This window comes from Melanotaenia boesemani, chromosome 24, assembly GCF_017639745.1.
Source record: "Melanotaenia boesemani isolate fMelBoe1 chromosome 24, fMelBoe1.pri, whole genome shotgun sequence".
Classification (NCBI taxonomy): domain Eukaryota; kingdom Metazoa; phylum Chordata; class Actinopteri; order Atheriniformes; family Melanotaeniidae; genus Melanotaenia; species Melanotaenia boesemani.
In genome coordinates this window covers 6,408,909-6,431,372 of record NC_055705.1, presented here as the reverse complement: position 1 = coordinate 6,431,372, position 22,464 = coordinate 6,408,909, and the positions used below count along the sequence as shown (strand labels likewise).

The following is a 22,464-nucleotide window of genomic DNA, read 5'->3' as shown; positions in this document are numbered from 1 at the left end:
TGGAGGACTTGTGGCTGGTCAAAAAGAGTTCTCCAATTCCAGTCGCCTAACACTGGGCTCCAGGGAAAGCTAATGGATTATTATATCAGCCTCATACAGGAGTAGCTTAAGGTTTCTGACTGCTGCCAGGTACTCACATATATAGCTAACAGCTAGTAGACAGCTAACAGCTGGCAGATGGCTAACAGCTAGCAGGGGGGTAAATGTTAGGTGGTGACTAACAGCTAATATCCTGCTAACTGCGAGCTGTTAGCAGAAGTCTAGGAATGCTTAGGGGTGTTATTCTCACTTTGGTTGATTTAGAAGCCCTCACAATATTCAGAATCCTCGTGGGAACGAAGTACCACTTCAGCCCATGTATTGTAAATTTAGAGCCGCCATTTAACAAATCCCATATGCATTCAAAAAGCACTGGTGGTTTCACAAAATCCCCATCCCAGTTTCAGCCCTTCATCCCTGTCTTATGTTTAAGTCTCTGTTACTTATTGCCAGTAGTGTCAGGAGCACATTTCCAGGACCACCACACAGAAACTTTTCTTGTCACAAAACTATCTAATATCTTATCACCTAAAACAGTTTCATTACCATGGTGCATGCTTCACCCACACTGAAACTCTTAAGACAAACACTTGTTCCCTAATTCACCTGCTAGCTCATACAAAATATGTTTTCAATGACTTTGGGGGTAAATGGGAGGTAATAATAGCTCAACAAACCTGGACAAGGCTCCAATCTGCCATATGAGTTTGACAATCCACATAATACTGACTGCATCCTCCTTATGCTCCCAAAAGAGCTTTAACTAGTCCGCTTATTCGTATATGCTGCTGCGCCAGCTCTTTGGTTCAAATCCCAGATGTGAATTACAGCTGTTCACCATAGAAAGTAGATGCAGATTCAAGATGGGTCTTAATCACTCCGATAACTGCACACAGTGCACAGGTAACACAGCAGATGATTACTTACATGCTTTATGGCTTTGTGCACCTGTCCAGAAGTTCTGGAATAAGGTGTGTGAGGATTTATCAACATGGGTTAGATGTAACATTTCTGCATGTCCAAAACTTTGTTTACTGGGTGACCTAAGTGACATTAATATAGACACTAACAAAGCACATATGGTCCTCACGGCCTTATGTATCTCAAAGAAAACTATTCTAGTGAACTGGAAGTCTAAAAACAATCTAAATATTAACCAGTACAGAAATCTCCTGTTGGATCACATCAGTCTAGAGTCTGTATCGGCATCCATTAAACACCAATCAGTTAACTCTCAGTCTTCCTGGACCCCGCTGATTAGTCACATCACGTAGTGGGAAGGGGTGCTGGGGTCTAGTCGTTCTGTGGGGGTCAGGGGTGGGGCTGGCTGGGGGGCCTTGGGGGTCCATCGGCCCTGGCCATTTCTCTGGGTCGGTGGTCGGGGGGGCCATTGAGTAGGGGACGGTGTGGCTGACTGGATCCGGGGCCTTGGGGGCCTGGGGGCTGGTGCTCACTGGGGGCGGGCTGGGGGGCGACTGGGGGGCCGGGGCAGTTGGGGGGCTGGCCTGGGGCTGGGCGGCCGGGTTGCTGTGGTGGGGGCCGGGGGGGGGGGGGGGGGTGCCCCGGGGTCTGGGGGCTGCCTCCCTCCGGATCGGTGGGCCCTTCCTGGGCCTCGGGGGGGCTTGGTCGCCCTGGGCATGCCATCGGGGTCGGGCTGATCTGATGCCGGGCAGGTACCCTTGGGATTACAATGTGTCCGTTGGGTCTAAGGGAGGGGTAGGGGGTAGGGGGAAGGGGGGCGGCGGGAGTCCTGGTGGGCAGTGGGGAGGATTAAGGCTCATGGGGGTGGAGTCTGCATGTGTCTGTCGGGGGTGGGACGTGTTCTTGTCCCTGGGGTGCCTGGCCTTGGTGTTGGGTTGGCGTGGCCCATGGTGGTTTTGCCTGGGGCGGTCGGGCCCCGTCGGGTTCCTGGGTGGGGCTTTGCTGGGGGGAGGGGGTGGCCCTTGGGCCTGTGGGGCGCCTGCCCTCCGTGCGGCCCGCGCCGCAGCGCCCGGCGCACGCTGGGCCTGCTCGCCATCGCCCTGGGCTGCCCGGTGCCCCTGCCCCGTCGCGCCGGGGGTTCCGGTCTGGGGACCCCTCTGCTCAGGTCCGGGTGGGCCGCTGCTCTGTCTGCTTTGGCTGTCCCGGGCTTGGTACTCTGTGGATCTGCTTGGCCTTTGGGGCCTCGGGCTCCCCCCGTCCCCCGCTGATGCTTCGGGGTGCGGCGTGATCGCGGCCACCTTGCGGGTACACATTTCCTCCTTGTTGCATGGCCACACATGCATATTAACACGTGCATGCTCACAAACATGCTCGTCTCTCCATCCGCTTCTCACTAGATGTAGCTGATGTTTGTGTGTTGGTACGTTCATCTGCAGGTACGTTTGATGACTATTGTAATTTTTTATATCATCATCATTCTATCTTTCTTTCGGTATCATGTAGTACTGTGGTAGTTTATGTTGTTGTGTTTTTTTTTGTGATATGTTCTGGGCAGCATAGACAACTGTTATTTCCACATTTTAATCCTGTCCTTTTCTCCCTTTTTTTTTTTTTTTTTTTTGTCTCTCTCTCTCTTCCTCTATCTCCCTGTGAGGTTCGGCACTGACATATAAGATTAAAGAAAATAAGATTACAATAAAAATAATAAAAATATCAAGGGCAGCCATGTATATAACATGTCTCCCTTGGTAGAGCAAATCTGTCAAGCAAAATATGGCACACAGACCACCGTTCTCTATGTTAGGATGCTGGACAGGACAGGGTAAAAGAAAAAAAAAAAAAAAGAAAGTAGATGCGGATTGTAAACAGTTCAGGTGGTTTTAATTCATTTATCCAGAGCACTGTTCAGTCATAGAAACATCTGCAATATAATATAATCATCTCATCAACCATCTCCATGGTGATCATATCTGTCATAAAAACACCAGATGTGATGATTGAAGTAAAACATCTAACATTGATGAAGGAATTGATAAAACTGATGATCTGGATAAAAACACATTTGTCCCTTTATCACTGAAATGTGATTATTTTTTTTTCTATTGCAGTCTCTTCTGGAGTCATGGGGATCGAATCACACTTTTGACAACTTCAGTATGTATTGGTGCACATTTAAGATCAAAAAGATCCTCTCTTTACAGAGTTCCAAGTACACTGAGGCCCATTTCTATAAGAAGCCATAGTCATGTCATGTGATCCATTACACATCTCTAAATCTCAGGGTTGTGGGTTTGAGCCCCACATTGGGTGTTGAAATTTTGATCCTAAAGTGATGCTTAGTCTGTTACCTTCAGCTGATTGCCTCCTTGGAGAACATCTATAGCTACGAGACTGTCTTTACAGCATATTTACAGGTGCAACAGATTATGATTTGACATGGTCACAACTACACCAAATAACCAGCAAAAACTAGGTGAGCTAAGGTCATCCTTTTCTTGCTTCTCTCACACACTGACAACTATACACAAATCTTGCTATGCATTAATATTTTTACAGCATTCTAGACTTCCAGGGGCAACAAAATCTCATGGAAAAATTGAAGTGACAAAAGTTTTTCCAAAAGCTATTTAAGTCATTCTTCTGTGACAACTGTATTTTTTTTTTTTTTTTTTTTTTTTTTGCAGTCACGTTTAAGGCTTTACTCCTTGTCAGGTTTTAGAGGTTTTCAACATCAGGAATGTTGCATGTCAGATACTAGTCAGGCTGAACAGTTTAAGACGGCAAACACAATGGTTGTTTCCTTCAATAAAACAGGGAATTCTGGTCTCTAAAAGGAGCTGTGGGTTCAAATCCCACCCTGACAGTGTCAGGGTGCAGACAGGTTTGGACTCAGAAAAAGGCTCAGAATCCCAGGGATGGGTTACAAACATTTATTTGTACACAAATGATATAATGTGTAATCTGGTCTTCTTTATGGTCTGGCTTCAGCAGAGTGAGATCCAGCAGGTGAAGGAGGATTGTCTCGGGATCAGGGTTGAGGGAATCCAGGGAGGAATCCGCTGCGTGGTGTGGGAGAAGCTGCTGAGCAAAAGAGAGGTTAGAAGGTGGATAATAAACCACAGGTCGGACTGCTGACCAGGCGGACAGCAGGGAGTCCAGAGAATCCTCGTGGGGGCAAGGAGAGTTGAGTCCGTGATCCGATACCTAAGTCCAATAATCAATTCCAGAGGTCCGTGAGCCAGAAGATCCAAAAATCACAAGCAGAATACCAGACAGGGGGCAGGCAGAGGCTAAATCCAAATCCAGGCAACAGGGACAACAACAGATAGGCAGACAGGCAGAGAAACTAAGGCTGGATACGTACAGGGATGAACCAAGACAATCTGGCAGGTGAGAGTTGAAACCAGCAGGTATCTAAAGCGCTCCGGGCAGGTGGAGCACATAAGCAATCGAGTCTGAGTGAGGGGAAGATGCCTTCAGGGCAGCTGGGAAAACCGGGCTCCGCACCACGGAGCATGACAGACAGACTCTACTTCTTCAAGGTTAATCATCTACTACAAGGGTCACCAAGCTTTTTGAAACCAAGAGCTACTTCATGGGTACCGAGTCATGTGAAGTGCTACCAGTTTGACACACTCCTCTAAAATAAAGTGTGTATATATATATATATATATAGTCATTATTATATATGTATATATATATATATATATATATACATTTATATGATCAGCAGCTAATTATCAATAACTTAGAGTGGGAAACAGATATCAATATTTAACACTTTATTTTCATTAATCTCAGCAATTGTTAGATGACCACTTCTACATTTCATTGAAAAAAAACTCCAGTTTACCAGTCACTGACAAACCCTTTTAACAATTCATGAACTATGTTGAACCATGTTATGAAAAGTTATGTAATATTTAAGAACAATCAACTTTCATATTTAATAGATCTTATCACTTTTAACTGAACAAATCAACTTTTCTGTGACACTACCATGTTGCCACTGCATCTGGTATCTGTTCCTTTTTTAGTGAGAAGACTGGCATTGCATGCTGTTTACCAGGGTATTGTAATCAGGTGTGTAACTTGACACTGTAACTCTGAGTGAATCTTGCAGATGTGCATCAGTGAGGCGTGTTCTGTGTTTATTCTTGATGAAGTTCATGTCAGAAAATGCTGATTCACAGAGATAGGTTGAACCAAACAGGCTAGTAATCTTCATAGCTGCTGTGCATATGCCACTGTACTTTCCTGTGTCAACAAGGCACCAAAAGTTTGGTGCAGCCTGGTAGGCTTTGAGGTGGAGGTCATTTTGCAATGTTACAATTTCAATCTCCACCTGTTCAGCATCCAAGTTGAAAGTTGCACTTAGTTGCTCAGCAATGCATGTTGTATCCATGTTCATAAAAGGATTGTAAATGAATGACACACATGGTTTAAGCTGATCAAGGTCACAAAACCTGTTATCAAACTCTTGTAGAAGTCTGCTTATGACTTCACAGTACTTTTCTGCAACTCTGTGAAATGTCTCAGATGCAGAAGCATTGTCGTTTAGCACCAGCTGCAGAGACGGAAAGTGCTGCACCTTTTTTTTCTGTAAATGCATACAGAAAATGTTCATCTTGGCTTTAAATGCATTTAAACTACTTAACATTTCAGCAACAGTCTTACCTTTGCCTTGCAGCTCACAGTTGAAGTGGTTTAGTTTCCCAGTAATGTCTGTTAAAAATGCAAGGTCAAGTGTCCACTCCGTGTCCTCTAGCAGTGATACATCTTTTCCTTTGGACTGCATGAACTCTTTGATTTCACCCAAAAGTGAGAATAAATGAAGTAAAACTCATCCTCTGCTGAGCCATCGGATTTCTGTGTGCAGCAGCAGGTCGCCATACTCAGCTGACATCTCCTCCAGTAGCACCTTGAATGACCTGTGCTGTTTCGCTTTGGAGCGGATGCTGTTTATAACTTTCACAACGGGTGTAAGTAACATGCTCGAAGCCGATCACTTTTGCACATAACGCCTGCTGGTGAATGATGCAGTGGTAATGTAGAAATGTTGGGAAGTCTGGGTCACCTTTACAGTGAGCGATGAAACCTGTATGTCGGCCGATCATAGCAGGAGCCCCGTCTGTAGTCACCGCTACCAGCTTTTCCAATGGTACCTTTTTCTGCACGAAAAACTCTTTCAGAGCGTTGTAAATGTCAACTCCCCTTGTAGTTGTCTTGAGGGGCAATAGTGTCAGAAGTTCTTCTTTTGTTGAGAAATCTTCAAACGCCATCCGGATGAAGACCAACAGCTGTGCTGTACTACTGTTGTCCACAGACTCGTCACACTGGATGCTAAACCACCTGCACTTATCCAGATCCCGGTCCATCTGATAGGCCAAGTTACTGGACATAGCTGAAAGTCGTCTAGCCATCGTAGACGCTCCCAGTTGGACATCAGAGAGAGTGGAGATTAGATTGGTTCCGTTTTTCCCATCTTTGAGTATAGTGTTAGCAACTATCATCATTGCTTCTTTGAAAACTTCTCCGTCTGAAAAGACCTTCTTTTTCTTTACCAGAAAATGTGTAGCTCTAAATGAGGCTTCGGTTCCCTTTTGGGATTTTTTCACCGGTTTCGTAAAAAAAGACTGTTGCTTATCCAAAGCTGCCTTTAGCTCACGGACCTTTGCTGCCCGTAGAGCGCTTCCTGATGGGTAGTTAGCATGGTAGCTTTCATGACGCGTAGTGAAGTGTCGCTCCACATTGTGCCGTTTTGCTGTCGCCACAGTTGCCCAGCAAATGAAACATACGCAGTTTCCTTTCACAGTAGTAAAAAAAAACTCTTCCTCCCATTCACTGTGAAAATTATACGTTTTCTTTCTTTTTCCTGCCATGTTTTTGGGGTAAGAAACTGCATTCCGCTCACCATCTTCACTACCCGCTAGCTTACTCTCCACAAGCGCGAAGGTTTTGTCAGGTGCACAATACTGACCTTTGAAGTAGGTCAGAGTTCACCTAAACTTCACGTATAATAAATATTTTTAATTATTTTATTTTTAATACATCATCATTTTCAAATCTCTAAAAATACTAGTGTGGTTAAAAAAATAGCGATTAAAAAAATTTTAATTTTAGAGCAGCGAGTTATGCTGTTTTTAGAAGAGGCCTGCGGGCGACTCATGTGGTCCTTGAGGGGGCTTGATGCTCGCGGGCACCGTGTTGGTGACCCCTGATCTACTAGTTTTACATGCTTATTAGCAGAATGGTCTCAAGCTAGGTACACATAAAGATTATCGGGCTGTTGTGGACTGACAGACACTTAGATTACTTTAGGATTACTGATGATTAATTTATTAAGTTTACTGTGGCTTTTATAGGCCTATGATTAGAAGTGTGCTGATGCTTTCTAAACACCAGCTATTTAATAAGTAACTAATAAATATTGGGTCTGTTATTGATTATTTTTGACTATTGCAGCAGTGGGTTATTGGTCTGAGTGGATTATTGAGCAGGGTGGATTAACTCAGCTGAGTTTCAGTCTCTTTTGCAGCATTTATTAGAAAATTAGTTGCGACAATAAAGTTTTCTAATTTGAGTATTATACTAGGTATAAAAACTAGATTTGTTGCTGTAATTTGTTGACTGTTTGGGCTGCATCAGTGTAATAAGTTTCCCTCCGTGCTCTATTGTATCCTCTGTCTCCTCTACTTAATCTCTTTCCATCTGATAAGAGTTCCAGTAAAATCAAACTGGTCTTGGGGAGGGTGAAGCTCTGAAACGAGCATCAGACTGGTGAGGTGTGTGTTACCCAGTGATAATGGACAGCTGTGTGTAATAATGTGTAGTGAAGGTTTGCATCGGAGCCATAAACCTAAAAGGAAGGAGAGGACTTCTGCTTCAGAGTCAGCTCCCTTCTTCTCTCTAAGCTCTGAGCTTCCTCTGCTGTTGCAGCATTACTCCCGCTGGTAAACCAAACGTTGTTGGATTTCCTGCCGGTAAGACGATCCATTCACGGAGGCTGGTTAAAATGTAAATCTGGCCTCACATCGTCTGAAGAGAAAACAGAAGAAAAGATCAGCGCTAGTAGCAGTGCTGGTGTCAGTGATGTCATAGCATCGGTGTCTGTAACGTTACCAAGCAGCCCAAATAAAAGTTTCAGGCTAACCGGCTCAGAATAAATACGTGGCTTGAACATAACGGTGGTGACTTAAACCGCACAATTTAATGTTCGGTGTTTTGCTGTTTTGATGGTGTTTCTAACACAGCAGCTGTAAAGAAAACAGAGGCGCACTGTTTGAAGAGGAAAAGAACAGGTTTCTTAAAACTTTATAGCTTAATAGCACAAAACTACAGAGTCCGTCTGATGAGATCAATAGAAAAAAAAGTTATTCCGTGATCGCGCATTATTAGCTTGAACCCGCAATTATCATTTCACATGGTTGTGTTTTAATGTTGAGAGTAATTATAGAATATTAGCTGAGCTAACTGGGTTGTTGAGGTGTTGTTCGATGCCCACAAATTTAAGGATACATGGCCCTTAGTATTTTTTTTTTTTTTTTTTTCTATCGATGTCACCAAACGGTTTCAGTACTAAATGAATTGGCTAGTGCAATTTTTTCTCATCTGATTAAATTAATGATAAAGCCAAAGTTAAATTAACAACATAGAGCCTTACTTTTCTTTCTTAAATTAGGGACAATGTGTGGACATTAACTACAATGGCTCTGAATGTCCAAAGCCTTGGGGACCCTCTGTGCTCTTTGGGGGACCCCTTTGTGGGTGCCGGACCCCAGGTTGGGAACCACTGCTTTATCTGAAAAGGTCATCACTCACTGAGATGCAGTGCTGACCGGAGAACCAGTAATCTCCTGGCCTTCAATGACTTGTTTCTGTAAAACAGAGTCTAAGTAACTTGTATTAACAACCCACTTTTAAACAGGTGACTTGTGATTGCAGTTTACCTGAGACACTTTCCTGGCCATGGCGACATTGAGCTCTGCAGCTGCAACATGTGCACCACCAAGTCTTGGTTTGGTAAACTGAAAAGTAAGAACTGTGTAATGAGAGGCCATTTACTGAACTAAATATATTTATAGTAAATTTAGGAGCATTAAAAACTAAACTAATACCATGGACAAACTCAGTGGTGGTCGCTGCTTGTGGCCTTCAGCTCCCTGTACTGGTCCCAGTGCAGCAGACTGGGCAGCAGCTGCAGCTGAAGCCTGCGACGTCGGAGCCGCCTGGGATGCAGGAGCTGCTGTTCCATGACAAAGTAGATATATCACTGGTCACTTTGTGAGGTGATATTTCTACTATACTACAAAACTATTGTGTTAGGCCTCTTACCATCTAGAAGAATCCACACACACACCTCCTCACACTACCAAACAAGGACTTCTGCTGCATCATTGGACATTTCTCAGTCTAAAAAGAACAATGCCTAAAAAAACAGTTTATGTTGTTGCATTTGGTACCAAAAGAACTGTAAAAGTAAAGACCTGTTAAATAGACACAAACCCTCTGATCCAGCTCGTCCCACCTCTTCTTCTGGCTGCTGGCCTGTTGGCCTCACCTGCAGGCCATGACCCTGTGGTGGTGGTGAAGCTCCTCAGGCGGCCATCCAGACAGTGTCTGGCATCGCCTTGTGGGACTTTCATGCCTTTGGTTAAAGTTAAATTAAAATAAATGGCAAGACAATCAGAGATTATCAAGCTTATACTAAAAATAAAATATGACAATAATAATTAGGCATTGTGCTCAATGAAAAGACCTAATTTCTATAATGAATATATAAAATAATATAAAATATTATTTACAGCCACTTTATCTAATCACCTCTAGGCTGGTTCATCAGATCTGGGATCTGCAATCAGTGAAATGATGTTTTATGATAATCAGCTCTGTCAAACAGGCCGGCTGTCCATCATCAGCTGGCATAATAACGTTACTAAAACTGGCTTTTATCTGGTCTGTAGTGTGTTTTTAAGCTTGTGAGACCTTCAACTCCCTGTTTTGTCCCAGTACGGCAGAGCAGTTCAGTGTCGTGTCGTAACGTTGGTGTAATTATAGAAGAAATTTGACATATTATCCCTTATTGCTTCATATATTTCCATTAGTTCTTCCATTATATACATTTATTCATTTATACATTGATTGTTCCATATTACACATAGTAGATTTTTACTCATCATGCTTTAGTTCACTTTTAAGGTTTATTCTCTTCAAATACATTTGCTCTGTTAAAAGTTCACTACGAGGGTAAGATGACCTTTATTTGGTCCTTCCTCAGAACCTTGGTAATGTGGTGCAGTCTGGTTCTTGTGCAGACACAACTATGGCTGGACTCCTCCAAGATAGCACAGGTTGTCTGTGGTGCCAGTCATGAGATTTCCATTTACTTATTTCCATTTATTGCCAGATTGCTTGCTTCAAACATGCCTAAAACCACCTTTCTAGGCCACCATTACCTGGTAAATCTTGTATAGAGAAATACAAATACAGGACTCTTCTCCTCTGTTGTCCCCCGGCGGTGGAACGATCTACCAAACTCCGTACGATCTGCAGAGTCCTTATGTCAAAGTGGGACCTTATTTTCTTTAGCTAATTATTGATCAGTCATGTTTTTTTTTTATTTTAGTTTTTTTTTTTTTGCATGAGTTTGGCTATTAAAATATGTGTGGATTTTTTTTATATTGGGTTTTATATTTTACTTGCTGTGTTACTAATTGCATGCGAGTAGACACCTGGACATGATTGAGAACAGCTGATTTCAGTTAGGTCCCCACGCCCCCTGGCTCTGGATTGGACAATGGGTAATAAAGAGCCTCAATTAAGGACTGAAGGACGATGAGCAGGGGGAAAGCAGCAGATCAAGTGGTGCAGAAGTGAAGCAGTACTGATGTAATGGTTCCACTACACTGAACAGAGACAAAGCTGCAGTACAGGCGGGATTGAAGGAGTCAGAGGGAGCTGCACAGACGGCAGGCAGAGGACCAGAGAAGCTGCAGGATTGGCCCGGGCTTTGAGGAGACTACTGCAATGCCTGCTACCAGCTAAGTAAAGGAAAGTGGAAGGGCTTGTGAATACCATAGGTGTGCAACCTTTCTTCCTCCTAGAAAACTGCACCAATTAAGTTACGCTTTCTTCTCCCCTTCCCACAGAGGCGTGTCGAGGATATCCAGCTGACAGGGTGATGACCACAGACCCAGGCCAGCTGGTCGAACTGGACTGTCTCCACTGAGGAACATTAGGAACACGCTGGGACATTTTCTGGATGCTTGCAAGTTTTAGGACAGAGGTTTTTTTTTTAGTATTTTAGTTCCCTGCCTCCACTTCTTTGGAGTTGGTTTTCTTTTTAAAGAGAAGCAATTTTATTGCTAATAAAATTGTAAACCCCGCTCTGTATACTCCTCCTTCGACAGTGGAAATCCTTTTTGCTGGTATTTAGAAGAACCCTCACACTATTGTGTGACACTTATCGACTTTTAAAAGCAAGCTAAAGACTCAGTTGTTTAAGGAGCATTTCCCCACTTAGCTTAACTCTTCTACTCAGAATGACTTAGAAAGATTTGTCCAGCTCTTTGGTTCAACCAAGTACTGAATAAGCTGTGTGCACTTATGCCCAAGTTGATATTGGTTGATGAATCCATGATCTTGTATTTAAACACAAAAAAAAAAAAGTAGCACTGCCTCTAGCACTACATGACAGCACCTTGGTCCAACTGGACTCACAGCAGTCTGACTACCGCTTAATTATGATGTCCCATCTTGTTTGAATTCTTGCTTGTGTTGTTCTTAATCTCAAATGTAAGTCGCTTTGGATAAAAGCGTTTGCTAAATGACTGTAGAATAGAATAGTACATTTGATCCAGACAATTTTCTCTGCCATACCATCTGTGATAGAAATTAATGTGTGAGCTGGCCTAAACTTTATTAAAGTTGTTCTGAGATGGAGCATTACTGTTACACTTACAAATTATCATGAGGCCTTTTCACTCTAAAGTTCAGAGAAACTCACAGACGCTGGCCACTTCTCTTTATAGTTTCCCTTTTCCTGTTTACTAGCAGGGTGAAGTGAAGAGCAAAGATCACCTGCTGTCTCAAGTTTAGTCTAGTTTCCTTTTATGGAGAACTCTCTCAAAATTTGCCCTAGCAACAACCTTTAATAGATATCCCCATCGAGACATGTATGATGATGATTGTTAGAAAAGGCGTGATCAGAGATCTATATAACTTTGTGACATTTACTTGTTTGATCAGAGAGATCTCTCTGCATGCTTGACAGCATGATTTTTTTTATTTCTCTTTGCTATAATAAACTTGTGAAAGACAGTTTGACTCGGCATCATTTTTGATTCTCCCCATGAAGATTTTTCCAGCACACATCTTCCTCGTTTTGTTATTGGCTACCATCTCGCCAGGTTCTGGTGATGTTTTACTCATCGTGCAGATCAATCAGCAGTGTTTGATCCGCTAATGAGGAGTCTTTCATTCTGTGTCCCTTGTTTAAACAACTTTTCCCTTCATCCTTCATTTGGACTTGTTAGACATCCCAGGTGTGTGCACTGAGTTTATGCAGGCCTGTCTTGAGTCAGTCTGGATGAAATAAGGCTGAACTGTGTTCCTAGAACAACGTGATTCATCAGTATAAGATGGTGCTGGTTTGACTTTTTCAGCCGTCTCTCGAGCAACTTTCCCGAAATACCCCCATGAACAGGAAACAGAAACCTGAGAGACATACTGTAAACAACTCATTTATTTGTACAACTTGGCTTCCACCAACAGTGTGTGAATGTGTGTGCATGAATAACGGACAAACATATTAAAGCTCTTTGGGTGCCTTGATAAAGCGCTAAATAAATCTAATCCATTAATAATTCTCTGTTATGACTAACAAAGTACATAGTTATATACAGTACTATTTAATTCAAACACAAATATGTTGCGACCATCACCTCACAGTTGATACAGAACAGCTGCAGAACAGTTTCTCTTCAGAGGGAGGTTGTCTTTCTATGACTAAAATTCATAACTTTACTAAACATTTACAAGAAGTGGCTGCAAATCCCCCTACCGTTTGCCAAAAGTTTACAGATAGGCACAGTATCATTTTATTTTACCTCACAGGTCTTCTTTGTGATACCTTTGTTGATGAAGTTTTCATCCAACAGTACACATTACAGCTTTTCCACAACATTTGGTATAATTTTTTTTTTAATTGCCTGAATGAACGAAAGCTGCACCATCCTCCTGGCACATTTACGGTTTCTCTCCAGTGTGAATACGTTGGTGCCTTTTTAAATGATCTGATCGACTGAAAGCTGCTCCACACTGGTCACACTTGTACGGTTTCTCTCCAGTGTGAATACGTTGGTGACTTTTTAAATGATCTGATCGACTGAAAACTGCTCCACACTGGTCACACTTGTACGGTTTCTCTCCAGTGTGAATACGTTGGTGACTTTTTAAAGCACCAGATATAGTGAAAGCTGCCCCACACTGATCACACTTGTACGGTTTCTCTCCAGAGTGACTACGTTGGTGACATTTTAAAGCACCTGAATAACTGAAAGCTGCACCACACTGATCACACCTGTATGGTTTCTCTCCAGTGTGAATACGATTGTGACTTTGTAAACTACCTGATTGACTGAAAGCTGCCCCACACTGGCCACATTTGTACGGTTTCTCTCCAGTGTGAATACGATGGTGAATTTTTAAATGGCCTGAATGACTAAAAGCTGCTCCACACTGGTCACACTTGTACGGTTTCTCTCCAGTGTGAATACGTTGATGATGTTGTAAATGACCTGATTGACTAAAAGCTGCACCACACTGGTCACACTTGTACGGTTTCTCTCCAGTGTGAATACGTTGGTGACTTTTTAAATGACCTGAATGACTAAAAGCTGCTCCACACTGGTCACATTCGTACGGTTTCTCTCCAGTGTGAATAAGATTGTGAACTTTTAAAGCACTAGACTGACTGAAAGCTGCCCCACACTGGTCACACTTGTACGGTTTTTCTCCAGTGTGAATACGATTGTGAACTTTTAAAGCACTAGATTGAGTGAAAGCTGCCCCACACTGGTCACACTTGTACGGTTTTTCTCCAGTGTGAATACGATTGTGAACTTTTAAAGCACTAGATTGAGTGAAAGCTGCACCACACTGGTCACACTTGTACGGTTTCTCTCCAGTGTGAATACGATGGTGACTTTTTAAATGACCCGAATGACTAAAAGCTGCTCCACACTGGTCACACTCGTACGGTTTCTCTCCAGTGTGAATAAGATTGTGAACTTTTAAAGCACTAGATTGAGTGAAAGCTGCCCCACACTGGTCACACTTGTACGGTTTTTCTCCAGTGTGAATACGATTGTGAACTTTTAAAGCACTAGATTGAGTGAAAGCTGCTCCACACTGATCACAGGTGTATGGTTTCTCTACAGTGTGACTCCTCCAACATCTCTTTGGTCGTGACGCACCAGTGAAGATTTTCTTACAGCCTTGACCACCTTCATGTTTAGGTCTCCTTTGGCCTCCATGTTTCTGTAATGAGCAGAAAGAAAACATTTACATTTTATCCAAACTTTAAGTATTATGGACAAGTATTATTCAACCACAAACATCTGGTAGGTACCACAAACTGATTCTTATTTACAGCTGGATCACTGCAGACATAGCAGCAGGAGGTCATGTAATTCCTTGTTCTGTGGTTAGTTGTTATAGTCTGTGCTCACAGCCCAGAAGCTGCTTTATTCTCAGTGGGGTGTCAGTCTAGAGCTGAGGATGTTGTCTGGACCAGTCAGGTCCAGGTAAAATGATTTGAATGAATGAAGTGACAAGAAATTTAAAAATACTGATAAGTAGAGAAATGTGGGGTATTTATTTTTTAGATTTCAGATCAAACTTCCTTGTTTTCAAATTCGAATATTGTACTGTTCTCTCTCCAAACTCTGTCCTCAGACGCTCTCATACACTGATGCTCTCATACACTATACTGAAATGCTCTTAGACACTATACTGAAACTGCCTCATACACTAAACTGAAATGCTCTCATATATCATCCTGAAATGTTCCCATTGACTATACGGAAATGCTGTTATAAACTATACTGAAATGCTCTCATACACTATACTGAAAGTGCCTCTTATACACTGTACTGAAATGCTTTTATATACTATACTGACATGCTCTTATACATTATACTGAAATGCTTTTATATACTATACTGAAATGCTCCCATATATTATACTGAAATGCTCTTATATACTATACTGACATGCTCTCATACACTATACTGAAACTGCCTCTTATACACTGTACTGAAATGCTTTTATATACTATACTGAAATGCTCATATACCATACTTAAATGCTTTCATACACTATACTGAAATGCTCTCATACTATACTGACATGCTCTCATAAACTATACTAAAACTGCCTCTTATACACTATAGTGAAATGCTCTTATACACTATTCTGCAATGCTCTTATACACCATACTGAAATGCTCTCAGATATTATACTTTAAGGCTCTCATATATTATACTGAAATGCTCTTATAAACTATACGGAAATGCTTTTATACACTATACTGAAATCCCTATTCACTATACTGAAAATGCCTCTTATACAGTATACTGACATGCTCTTATACACTATACTGAAATGCTTTCATATACTATACTGAAATGCTCTTATATACTATACTGAAATGCTCTTATATACTATACTGAAATGCTCTCATATTATACTTTAAGGCTCTCATATATTATACTGAAATGCTCTCATACACTATACTGACATGCTCTTATACACTATACTGAAATCAATGACACAGTATAGTGAAATTTCTGAAATCACATTTAACTAGTATGTATGAAAGGAATTCTACTAGTGTGTGTGAGAGATGGCACTTGAAAAGGAAGTTATTTCAGTTGAAACGGAAGCCACGTAGTAAAAAAAAAAGACAGGACCGCATTTTCAAAACAAACAGATAAAGAAGAAGTTGGAGAACACCGTGACAGATGTTTGGCAAAGACTTATGCTGTATTAATATCTGTTCAGTCGCCTGGAAGTAAACTCAGTGAAGCAGCTGGCATCTCCAATACCATTCTGGCCTCAGCAGAGACTATTAAGGGTTAAGGTGACATCAGCCTGACAACCGACAGTAATAAGTCTGAATGAGGACATGCTAACTAGCCACTTAGCATATCTCGGCCGTTAGGATATACAGTACTGTAAAACGAAGACCTGGACAGCACTGTGAATCATACGCTGTAGAACACTCCAAATGCAGGTGAAGAGTATGTTGTCCAGTGCTGTCCAGGTCTTCCTTTGACAGCACTATCTTAATAGCCGAGTTATGCTAGTTGGAGATTTCAAGAGGAGATTTCAGTATAGTGTATAAGAGGCAGTTTCAGTATAGTGTATAAGAGCATTTCTGTAAAATATGGGAGCATTTTGGTATAGTGAGGGTAATTCTGAATGTCTCAAACGGCCCCTCTTAGCTATCACCCTCCTCCTCCTCCTCATCTGCTTCCATGCTTCTCGCTCTATGTGCTCTAGAACGGATGAAAGTAACGGCACTGCACATGCGCGTTTCACCCAAATTTGATTGCGCTATTTCAATTTTGGATCATCTCCAAACATTACACCGGTATCACCGTGAAAGGTATGATATGGCCCAGCCCTTATACCAATAGATTTTCTGACACCAGTAGAAAATTTAATATTACATCACATGATCACACTTTAATTATACTTTTTTAACTGCGCCTCAACCCACGCAGCACAGGAAAACTTAGCTGAGCGAGTGAACAAGGAAACATGTAAGATATATTTAACTTACATGCATGCAAGATAAAACTGTAACTTCAGCTGCTGCATTCTGGATCATCTACAGAGGTTTAACTGAGCATGCAGGCAGGCCTGCCAGTAAGGAGTTGCAGTTGTCAATGCGTTACATGACCAGAGCCTGGACCAGGAGCTGTGCCGTGTGTTCTGTCAGGTAGGGTCTGATCCTCCAGATGTTGTAGAGAGCAAATCGGTAAGACTGGGCAACCGATGCAACATGGACCTTAAAGGTTGTCTACCATGACACCAAGATTCCTGGTAGAAGACATAGGCACAAGTGTGATAGAGTCGAGCTGCACACTTATCTGTGGCGGTAAGAAAGGACAGGCTGGGCAGCCAACAAGCTCAGTCTTGGACAGATTTAGCTGAAGGTGGCAATCTTTTATCCATGCGGAGATATCAGCAAAGCATATTGATATTCGCATTGAGACAATTGTATCATCAGGTGGGAAGGGAAGGAAAAGCTGAGTATCATCTGCATAGCAATGGTAAGAGAAGCCATGAGAGTTAATGACCGCACTGAATGAGGAGGTGTACAGCGAAAAAAAAAGAGGGCCAAGCACTGAGCCACCCCTGAGGCACCCCATTTGTCAGTCCATGCGATCTGGACACTTCCCCTCGCCAAGATCAATCAGTGATTGGCTGATATAACAGACAATAGTTACCTTCCCTTCCACTGATCTGTAAAGTTAAATATAAGTGTTTCAGTAGAGTAAAAGCCCCAATAAGTTATAAATCGTCTTGTTTTATTCTATGATGTCTAGAAGTGGCTGCAGCACAAAGCTGGAGAAAAAAAAGACACCAGCAACACATGAGGCAAAGTCTGCTGCAGCAGAAGAAGAGACCTGATCTGCTCTGGATGGACTTCTCAATAGCTGTTTTAACCTTATAGTAAATAGTGTAGATTGTCATGACAACGACTATTCACATGCTTCTTCACACACGTGGTTGATACGACTGCGGTCCTGTCAAGAATATTTATGTCTGTTTTCCCTCCGTAAACTCTGCTGGAGTTCCACAACAACGCGAAACTGAAATAGAACAATGCAAAATCCTGTGTGGTCAAAATAACCAGATGTGGCCAAAACAGGTAGAAATATTCATATTTACTCTGTGCTTTATGTTTCAAAAAGCAGAAATAGTTTGAATTAAAATTCATGTAGTTTTAGGAAAAGTCAGGTACCAGCCAGGCTTTATGGTTTTATTTGACAAAGTTATTGAATATGTAAATTTTAAAACTGTCAAAATGCCGTTCTAATGTTAAAAACATCTAATGTAGGACAAAATAAAGATTCAGCACACGTCACGTCCATTACAAGAACGTGCACAGCTGAACGAGCTGAATCATCATCATTGTAGTAATTTAGGAGTTGTATTACAGCTTAAAATGGATCCAATATTCTTTGTAGGTTTTATTAACATCAACACGTTATCTGAGATCTGAACTTCAAGAATATTTAAAGTGACTCCGCTGAATGAAACGCTTTCATCAGGACATTTAAAAAATTAAAAAGAAAACTTTTTCTCACAAATTCAGTCATTCAAGGAAAATTAATGGAGATTGAAAATGTGACGTAACTTCACAGCTGAGTGTAGTTGTCACATGATGTTAAATTATTTAGTTATTATCAGACGTATCATATTCACACTGTAATGGGCAGGTTACCAGTTAAGAGAGATCTTGAAAACACGACTCAGCAGATCTGATTTTAAGGTTGCTGTTACATCCTGTTCATTAAGCCTGTATGTAAGTTACACGTATGAAACTAAAGAGTCAAAATTGACTGAAAATTATTAAACTAGTTATTACTCAGTGTTTTCTCTACCATTATATTAGGGGGCGCCCCCCAACGACAACCCCCACCATCCCAAGAAGTTCATGTAAATTTTATCCTCTCCTCTCTATATCGTCCAGATCCAGAACTTTATTTCTGCATCACTTCCTGAAACGACACTTATAATTCATTAACGTTTAATCCTGCATCCATCCTGCATCCTACCTGTACTGTGAGATCTCTCCAGCCAGTAAAAGACGGTCTTATCTGGACTCTTGTCTTACATCTCGCCCTGTCCCTTTCTCTCTTAAGGAGAAGAAGGAGATAATTTGTATGTTCAGCCTCATATCTGAGAGTAAAAACAGGTCTGAGATGAAGAAGAACACATTTCCACACAAGCAGAGACATTCTGAGTTTCAGTAGAGCTGGATCCTCCTGACTACGCTCTATTTCACCACGGAAACAGAAAAATAACAGCATGCAGGTCACTTCACTTGTTGTTTGAGGCTTGTTGTTCCCTCACTGAGGTTTGCTTGAGTCTGGACCAACTTTTAAACTATTGATTTCTAATAAGTGAGAAGAGCTGCTGAAACATTAAAACAATCATAGTGTCACCTAAACTCTCATTTCCTCCAACATCAGCTTCATCATCATTTAACAAAGTTCTAATGCATGAACGTCATGACGTTGATGACACAGATACTGGAAAGAAGTGACGTCCAATAACACGCTGGAGAAGTTTAGAACCGAACTACCATCCAGATCACCTGGAATGACTTTTACTCTCTTTGGCTCCGTTTACTTGATATGAAATATAACAGTATTTAATACATTTAGTCCATGTTTCCACTGCAAATAAGAAGCTGTTTCTGGATGTTTCTGATCCAAAACGTGGCCTCCATGAAGGGAAAATACGATCTGAATGTCTTTGCATTGATAGCAGAAAGTTCCATCCCATCATACTGTAAATACAGTCGGTCATATCGTCTCTCTTTGAAGCCCAATCTATGTTCAAACATCAGCTTTTTATTTACACGCAGGCTGGATCATGTTTCATTACTCTAGTAAATATCATCCCTTTTTCCCTCCAAGAAAGCTGCTCTGACATCATTTCTGTCCCTTCTCCAGGTGATATTTAGCAGAAACGTCACGTCATCTTTTCTGACTCTTGTACATGTGCAGACGTTTGGACTTTCTTTACTAAAGTGAAGCAGGGATGAGTTTCCATGTTGTCCACATAAAAACATGCATGTTAGCTTCACTGATGTCTCTGAACTCTCCATTGGAGTGAGTGAGAGCTTGTTTGTCTCTGTGTTGGTCCTGTGATGGACTGGTGACCTGTCCAGGGTGGAAACTGCCTCTCAGCTGGTAGCAGCAGGGATCTCCTCCACCCCCCCACCACCCTGTGTTGGACTAAGCAGGGACAGCAAATGAATGAATGGATGGAAGTGAAGCAGAGACACGTGCTGTGGTCGATGTTTATGGCTGGATTTTTACTTTATCAAAACCAGGATCCCCTTTCTAGAAAGACCAGTGTGTTAAAACTGGAATTGTTTTATTTTACACACAGATCATGTTTCATTTCTCTAGTAAATATGAGGACGTTTCTTCTTTATTTACTAAAGTTTTATGGGGAAACAGATTCTGGCTAAAGGAAAAATACAGTCGACCAGAATCTGGATCCACAAACAAGTTTAGTAGAGAAAAATTAAATCTCCTCATATTTACTAGAATAACCACAGATGAGCTGACATGTGTGTAAACATGAGAAATAAATAAAAACACTGACGTTTAAACTGAAACTGTGTATTATAGTTAGGGGATACTATATCTGGCAAAGGGAAAATACTACCAGAAAAATCTACTATTGAAATCCCGTGTAAAGACTGAAACCTGTAAATCTTTACTAGAATAATGAAACATGATCTGAAATATGAACAAAACTAAAGTTGATGTTAGAAAATACTCTGTGTGTTAAAGAAAAGGACTAAACATTTAATCCAATATAGAAAAAGCTTATTTATTAGAATAAGAGGTTTTGACTAAAGTAAAAAAGTAAATAAAAAGTTACGTAGAGCTAATTTAAAATGGTCGAGTTGAACTAAAACTATTAAATAACATGTAAAGTTCTGCTTTTCTGCATGTTTCATATCAAGTAAACTAACTGAGATTAACAATCATTACAGGTCATCTTGACAGTCGTGTGGTTGTGAACTTCTTCCAGCAGGTTACTGGACTGTTACAGTAAGATTGTCTCAGTGTTTCAGGAGGATACGAGGAACTAAAACCCTCACTGAGGGAACAACATTCAAACAAGAACTGAAGTCACCTACATGTTGTTATTTTTCTGGTGTGGATCCAACTGAATGAGTTCATGTTCCTTCGTCCAGGAGAAACATTTCCTATCAGGAGTAACTACCTTGACTCAGCAATACTGCTGATGGAGCCATTGTCCAGCAGCATTTAACGCGGGAACTGCTCGATAATGACGTCAACAACTCTCGGACGCTCGGAATTATGAGACAACGTGAACGCGCCATACGCCACGTTTTGTGTAAAAGTAACGTGATATATTATCTCCGTTCCTCTGTACTGCAGACGTAGCTCCTACGTTGGGTTCTGTCTGGGAGGAAACGCGGATACTTTGCAGGTTTACGAGGAAAAACATGAAAACACAAACTTTTACTACTTTTCTTTTTCACCTCTGATAGAAAACCAGAACAAACGGATGAGACACTGAACCTCGAGACTCGTCCTCGTGTCTTTAGTGTCCTCAACACTGACCTGCCGACCGGTGGTATCAGAGGATGGTCCCGCTTTGTTCCTCCTCGTGGGGTTCTGGTCCTGGTTCTGCTCCTCCATTCTGGTTCTTGTCTGAAGACTCCAGCAGCTCTCCGCTCCGTCTGTAGCCGCCACTGTTGCCAACTCCTCAGTAAGGAAAGTAGCTATTGGCTGTCCTGAAAGTCGCCAGAAGTCGCAAAATGACGTCATCGCCTAATCTGCATAATTGGCCATTTGCGTGTAATGTAATGGCCATCGTAGGAGAAAGAAAGAACATCGTGGAGAGACAAAAGGTGAGTCAAAAACACCCTAAATATGTTTAGAACTACAAATAATTTTTTCTGTTGATTCTTGGTTTGTTTTATTGTTTTTGTATTTTTATCATTGAAATTGGACATCACTTTTAAAAATAAGCTCTGATAACCGTTGTCGAGATCCACATTACATAAATCAATTTTGTCCTTTATTGTTAAATGTTAGAATATCAAATTTAACCAAAGGAATGTTAAGGTTTGTGGAATTGCTCTGTGTCTAACCCTCCTCCTTTATCCGGGCTCGGGACCAGCAAAGTAACACAGAAGAGACACTTTAGCTGATGTAAGACACACTCAGGTTCTTACCATATGAGCTTCTCTGTCTTAGAGACTGGACTTCAACACAAACACCATCTATGTAAACATATGTGTTTCCACAGGATTGGTCAACTCAGAACTTAAGGAATGTCTTTGTTTGAAAGGTATATAAGGTGCCTCACACATGTGGTTTTAGGATTCTCAAGATTGGCCAGAGACCTCACAGACTCTGCAGATCTGTTTAAGATGTCACTTCTTGCAATAAAATCATTCTTTTTTTTATACATCAAGATGGCGTCCAGAGCTCTTCTTCTTACCTGAAACTATTTTTCCACATCACCTGCTTCCACAAAACAAACAACACCCCTGCATGGGATGTACCACCGACACACAGCCGAAGTGGTGGAACAAGTCCAACCAACGGCTAGAGAGGGCTGGACTGAAGGACAGCACAGAGGCGCTAATCATGGCAGCACAGGAGCAAGACTTGAGTACCAGGACAATCGAGACCCAGATCTACCACA

The 22,464-nt window shown here is 41.6% G+C and overlaps 1 protein-coding gene across 1 annotated transcript; it reads right to left on the bottom strand.

The window, feature by feature from the left end:
* Window positions 1-13,125: 13,125 nt before the first annotated feature.
* Window positions 13,126-21,578, bottom strand: LOC121635155 (zinc finger protein 664-like). The gene is made up of 3 exons (XM_041978231.1): window positions 21,372-21,578; window positions 13,590-14,499; window positions 13,126-13,505 (listed from the first exon to the last, which is right to left on the bottom strand). The coding sequence occupies exons 1-3, from the start codon at window positions 21,576-21,578 to the stop codon at window positions 13,207-13,209; spliced, it is 1,416 nt and encodes a 471-aa protein (XP_041834165.1). The 3' UTR covers window positions 13,126-13,206.
* Window positions 21,579-22,464: the final 886 nt, after the last annotated feature.